Source organism: Ostrinia furnacalis, unplaced genomic scaffold (assembly GCF_004193835.3).
Source record: "Ostrinia furnacalis isolate ACB-3 unplaced genomic scaffold, ASM419383v2 OfSCF1928, whole genome shotgun sequence".
In the NCBI taxonomy this organism is placed as follows: domain Eukaryota; kingdom Metazoa; phylum Arthropoda; class Insecta; order Lepidoptera; family Crambidae; genus Ostrinia; species Ostrinia furnacalis.
The window spans coordinates 173,131-179,505 of NW_021132167.1; the positions used below are offsets into that span (position 1 = coordinate 173,131).

A 6,375-nucleotide genomic window follows, 5' to 3' on the forward strand; every position below is an offset into this window, starting at 1 on the left:
TGGACGTTTGAATGGGTATTTAGATGAATGTGCAATTTGTTAAATGTAGTGCGGTGATGTTTGATTACGACTTGGAAGTGAGTTTTTAATTTCAATGCGATTGTGTTGATTAAACTACGTGTAAAGTTACATAAAGAAATTATAAGTTTTAAGATAATACTTTCAAAAAGTCATGATCATTTTGTATTTTTTTTAATAACGAGTTAGTCAAAGTCAAAAGTCGAAGAGGTAACATTGTGTTAACGCATGGTCTTTCTACAGCCTAGATGGAGCAGTAATAGGGTTGGGACATGTAAAACTGCTCTTTTTTATTTTTATTATTTATTTATTTTTTAAAAAGATTATTAGCAATTTGTATTGCCCAAATTACTAACTTGTTAAGCTAAATAAGCTTGTGTCACCTCACCACAATAGTCGAGCGGCGGTGGGATTCGAACCCGCGTTCCTCGGATCTCGAGTCGGCCACTCCGACCCCTTCACCGTTCGTTCGGCTATCGTGGCTATAATATCTTTGGGAGCCTACTTGCAAATAAACCATTTTTGATTTTGGTTTATGAGCTTTGGCCGCACAAATAACACTTGTGAGCACGGCGTAGTAAGCATACACTTACTTGGTGGTATTAGTGGTTTCGTAAGTTGTAATCAACCCAAATGTCAAATAGGTCTAGCAGTAACCCAGTGCCTGAGGTATGCCAGCGGCACAGGAGGGGTGATATTGACATACTAAGACGTTACAGAACATACAAAATATAACGATATCTGAAGTGTCGCTAATGTTTGACAGCACCCTCCCGTGCCGCTCGCATACCTCAGGCCTCAGCCTCGAGTTTAGCGGGCAGCGGGGCGGGAGCGGCGGCGGCGCGGGAGCGGCGGCGGCGCGGGAGCGGCAGGATCTTATGCGTAAAATCAAATAGACCGGTTCTGGAAAACAGCGGCGCGGCAGCGGCGCCGGAGCGGGCAACGAGCGGGCAGCGGCGCGGGAGCGGGCAACGAGCGGGCAGCGCACTCCCTCTTTTGCCCACAATAAATCGAGCGTTAGGAATAAATTTGAATCGAAATAAAATTGACGCCGTTGTTCAGACATTTCGTTTGCGAATAAAAACAAATATCTCGACAACACAACCCCGAACACAACACTTCGCGGCTAAAGCGTCGCGCGAGCTGCCCGCTTGTTTCGAGAACGGGTCTGCGTTACCCGCCCCGCTCCCGCGCCGCCGCCGCTCCCGCCCCGCTGCCCGCTAAACTCGAGGCTGAGGCCTCAGGCACTGACTGAGTACGCGCTACATCTCTAATATTGTAAGTAACGGCATCATGTTTTGCATAAACTGGAAAATTCCCTTCACAACGTCAACCTCAACCTTCAGTTAAACTAAAAACAAAAAGTTAACCAGTGACGATCACTTTCTCTGCTCGGCATAATCGGATTTGTGCGAGCGTCGGACGGCCTCATCTTGAGATAAATTGGTAGACGCGACGGCCCGGACGAGTCCCGACGCCCGGACAAGTCCGGACGCCCGGACAGTTTGAGTGAAAGTCGCCTCGTTAGGAGAATTATTGCTGTTCGGTAGCTTTCCTACTTTGCTTGGCTCACTGTTTTTCTGTAATGTGGAAAATATTCGGTATGATAATATCTTGGCTCTTTACTGATATTCACTGGTTCATATTTTATTATGTTACTGAAAATAAAGTTTTTCATTGTAGTTGGAGATGTGTTTGAAAAACTATTTTGTTGAAAACTAGGAAATTCAGTTTTTAATTTTATTGATATTCGGGGGAGTAATAGATCTATCCGGCGTGACCGTATTTTTTATTTTGATATGTATGTGCATTGTGCATAGTGATCAACGCATTTAATATTTGTTCTTACTTTAGTAGTAAGTAAATATCTTGACTTTTGCTGCTTACACAACAACTAATGAAAAAGAGGCTTACAATAATTAAAAAGAGAATTAAATTATATTAATTCTAAACTGTGCCAATATCTGGGGTGGTGCAGGTATGCAAATACCTATCACAGGCATCAGTCACACAAACAACTGTGTTTTATGAATTTGTAATGTGCTTACCTAATAACTTGTGTCATTANAAGATTCGTCATCCATATAAAAATATAAGTAAATCTATAAAATACTCTAATAATAATAATTACACTAATTTAATTATAATAAAATATTTCAATATTCAATATTCACTGCACTCGGGTCTGCCGGTTTACAAAAGAGATAAAAAATTTGATCAAATCGAAACATTTAAAAGAAAGAAAAAAAAAATAGCTCGGAGGTACTCGACTTATTAGAAGAAATTATAAATAACAACACTTTGATTAAACAAGATTACAAAACTTATAAAAAAAAAAAAAATGTTTACGCGAAACGAAACGCACCTGAGTTTCCGAACGAAACGTACTAATGTCACATTGACAAACAGTAGTATTGTCAATGTCAAAATTGATAGGTGATGGTAAATAAATGGGTGTAGAAATATATTTTAAAAGTGGAAAGAAGTCATAAACGATAGGTAAACATTGAATTAAGTAAGAATAAAATGTGGGTATAGGTACCTCCAGAGCCAATACAGTGAAAACAAGTACTGTCGGGTAGTTATCATTTCCCGGCAACCAGTTTGGTGACCGTACGTTTGGAGCGCTGCGGGGCCGAGGTGGACGCGGTCTTGCTCCTCTTGTCCGCTGTAGCTGGACTCTCTCTAGCCGGTCCGGCAAGAACAGGCTGCTTGTCGCAGTCGAGATCTTGCACATTATGAATTTGGCGACGCATCCCACCCGGCAACTTGGCGTATATGTTGCCGTCAAGTGTCCAGCAGTTTGTGATGCCAAACCGCTTGCGTGCCTCCATAAAAAGTTCTTGCCTTGGACGTGTGAGGAATTCCGACAGTACAGTAGAGGTTCCCTTCAGGACAGTCTTCTTTCTCCACACCGCTGACTTTATGGAGTGGTCCACAAACCGGACCAAAATGGGTCGTGTGCGACCCTTAGATGCGGATCCAAGCCTGTGGCATGCAGCAAATGTAGAGGAGCTAATGTCCTTCATGTCAAAACGCTCACACAAGATGTCACTTATCACAGCGGTGGTCTGCTCCTTAGGATCCTCCGCTATACCACCAAACAGTAGACACTTTCGACGATGCCTCATCTCCAATGCATCTGTGACTTTAGAAAGCTCACATATTTGCTTGCGTAACAGCTGCAGGATGCCGTGAACAGTTTCCTTGAACGCCCTGAACTCTTCATACAGCCGTACAAGCGATGAGGGCTCAGCGGAGATCTTGAGTTGTGATTCGAAGTCACTCATGCGCTGGTGCAGTGAAGCCTCAAGAGATGACTGGAGCTGTTGCACATCGGATAGTGTGGCCATGGCGAAGATAAGTTGATGTGATGGAGAACCGGTACAGGAGTGCAGTGAAGTGCTAGTGTCACACCATAGAAGTGGTGACAAACGACAGTGCGTCTAAGTTGTTGATTTTTAAGTACGGTGGCAAAGCAAAAAGGTAANCCTAAACGTACGGCCTGTTGGCGACCGCAGAGGTAGGAAGCGAACCAATTCATAACGACAGGTGACATATTGTAGCGGGATAACACGGAAAGGAGGACTTCATGGTCAACTGTGTTGAAGGAGGTCTTGAGTTGTGATTCGAAGTCACTCATGCGCTGGTGCAGTGAAGCCTCAAGAGATGACTGGAGCTGTTGCACATCGGATAGTGTGGCCATGGCGATGATAAGTTGATGTGATGGAGAACCGGTACAGGAGTGCAGTGAAGTGCTAGTGTCACACCATAGAAGTGGTGACAAACGACAGTGCGTCTAAGTTGTTGATTTTTAAGTACGGTGGCAAAGCAAAAAGGTAATAATATTAACTTTTACTACTTTTAAATATAATTTTACGAAGAGAGTGTTGCGTACTTTTTTAACGCCTACCGCCGAAAAAAGCCAGTCATTGTAATGTTTGTGAAGAGAAAATAAATACTATTTATTATTATTATTAATAGTGACTGAGTTTCTTTCGCTGCGCTGTTTCTTCTCAGCACTGGCCTATTTATTGTCCCGAAGCAGTGCTGGTAGGGTTTATACTGGGACTACTTGCTAAAATAAAATTAATTTTATCAGTTTTTTACAACTTTTGCAAAGTAAGAAATGTAGACGGAATATTATACTCACTAAAATAGTTTATAGTGTTTTTTTTTTTCAGATTAATAAGCTTGTTATTACTTTTCAGCTTTGAGGAAAACTAGACTCTACCTATGTTATTCGCACACAAAACCAAGATACCCCACTATGCACTGTTGCACGCAGTAAAGAACACACAAAAGCCAAGACTCCTACGCCCTTGGGAAATCTTCCGCCTTGTTTTAACTCCAAATTCATCACTATACATATTTCAGCTTTGGTTTCTTATTTTAAGAATCCGAGTGGTTCGACGGGTGTGCATCGATTTACCCTTTGAATGATTTATTCGATTTTCCAGCGGATAAAGCGTAATCGGATTTTGGTTTATTCGGTTGTAAAACGATTTACCTCTGTTTGAATTTGGGCACATTGTGAGTTGTGACATGGTTAGAACGTCTATGTAAATTATTGTAAAATGTATTGTTTTAGGCTGGGGATATGTGATTCGGTGTAACAATTGCGACAGAAGTGTGAGGCAACTGTACATTCTACAGTATGCTAAAATACATGAATGTACTGCGATGCTATAGCTGTGATGAACAAAACATGTTTCTTCTATCTACACTAATATTATAAAGAGGAAAACTTTGTTTGTTTGTTTGGTTGTAATGAATAGGCTCAAAAACTACTGGACCGTTTTTAAAAATTCCTTTACCATTCGAAAGCTACATTATCCACGAGTAACATAGGCTAAATTTTATTTAAAAAAAAAATAGGGTTCCGTAAAATATGTAGATAATGTAGTTCACGCGCGCGAAGCCGCGGGCGGAAAGCTAGTGTTACAATAAACAAGTTAAATTATTATCAAATTACAATTTACATTGCTAGGTAACACCTAACTTTGACCGTAACTATACTTAACGATAACCGGTGTATTTTGTATGAAGTTTGACAGATTTTTTACGTTTGTTAAAGTTTAAGTAAGATGGTGCAATTTACTCAGCCTTAGAATGGTAATGTACAAAAGCCGGTGAACCAAAAATTATCCAAAAAGACAATAATTGAGCTATCCGATAACTTAATTTCTACCTTTGCGAATACAAGAACCGTAATTCGGAAGTGGGAACGACGTTCAAAAGTGGGAATGACCTCGTTACCACCTCTCAGTGTAATAGCAGTAACAGTGTTACAAGTTTTGAAGCGCCCCTCATTATCATCTCGGAGGTACGGTGGGAAAATCCATTCTGCGCGGTGAAAAAACGCTTTTTTTGCTGCGAGGCGACAATCCCGTCACTCAGCCCGCGTAACTGCGAGTAGTAAAACAACGAGATGTCGCCCGTGTAGAGTGCCCGGCGATGCAGACGAGCGTTTTTTTAAACGCCATCACTATTTTTTTGTGTGTTGTTTTACCGTGCCATAAAGCTTTCTGTAAATGCATTTCTTCACACTTATTTTTATATCTGTACATCTATGCATTGTAATAGTTTTAAATTAACTTTTTATTTATTTATATGTTTACAAATATTGACTCGTATTAATAAAACATTGTTTTGTTGCAGGTAAGCAAACATTTCTAAGCCTTATGAGAAATCCTTGTAAGTAAATAGTTAAGGTAATCTCTTTTATTTCATGTTTTACAAAAATTTTAAGAGTCTATTTTACAGATTAATTTGTGAGATAACATTTTTATGGATAGTAGAGTTTTTTCTTTATAAAGTAGATCCAAAAAGCGTTATTTTATTATCCTTTCATGAGTAACTTAACTATAGAAAGAAAAAAACCTAACCTAATCAAAATTTAAAATTTTGTGAACGCTTTATAAATAATATGATCGATTTTATAATCGCTCGTCTGCTCAGCCGCTCTTCAAAATGCAACAAAAGTGCTCGCACGCGCGCGATTTTACTTTTTAGTACTTTTAAGGCGATTAGTGTCCTCAATCCGCGCTAAATGGGCATTTTGTAAAGCCTACTCCTCTTTTACTGCTGGACAGAAATAGTTGAAAAAAATATATNTGCTATGGGTCACATCAAATAACATTTTAATTATGAAAATCGGTGTCCTACGTCGTCGTCGTTAAAGAAACTGTCCATAATCAGAATGTTATTTTCGTAAAACAGTATTTTGAAATGAATGATATATTATATCAGTCACTCTGGTTCTTCTAAGGATCTCCTAATTTCTGATTCGATCACGCAGGGAAACTCCGAGCATAGCACGCTCCATCGCTCTTTGGGTGACCTTGAGCCTTCTTA

The 6,375-nt window shown here is 40.1% G+C and overlaps 1 protein-coding gene across 1 annotated transcript; it reads right to left on the reverse strand.

Moving 5' to 3' along the window:
• Positions 1-2,582: 2,582 nt before the first annotated feature.
• On the reverse strand, positions 2,583-3,930 carry LOC114354165 (uncharacterized). Its single transcript, XM_028306423.1, has 2 exons — positions 3,633-3,930; positions 2,583-3,279 (listed from the first exon to the last, which is right to left on the reverse strand). Exons 1-2 carry the CDS (start codon positions 3,722-3,724, stop codon positions 2,604-2,606), a joined length of 768 nt encoding a protein of 255 aa, XP_028162224.1. The 5' UTR covers positions 3,725-3,930; the 3' UTR covers positions 2,583-2,603.
• Positions 3,931-6,375: the final 2,445 nt, after the last annotated feature.

Coding starts and splice junctions, on each gene's coding strand:
- LOC114354165 (XM_028306423.1), bottom strand. CDS start 3,724: ATGGCCACACTATCCGATGTGCAACAGCTCCAGTCATCTCTTGAGGCT. Junction 3,280..3,632: donor TTCGAATCACAACTCAAGAC/CTCCTTCAACAC, acceptor ACAACTCAAGAT/CTCCGCTGAGCCCTCATCGC.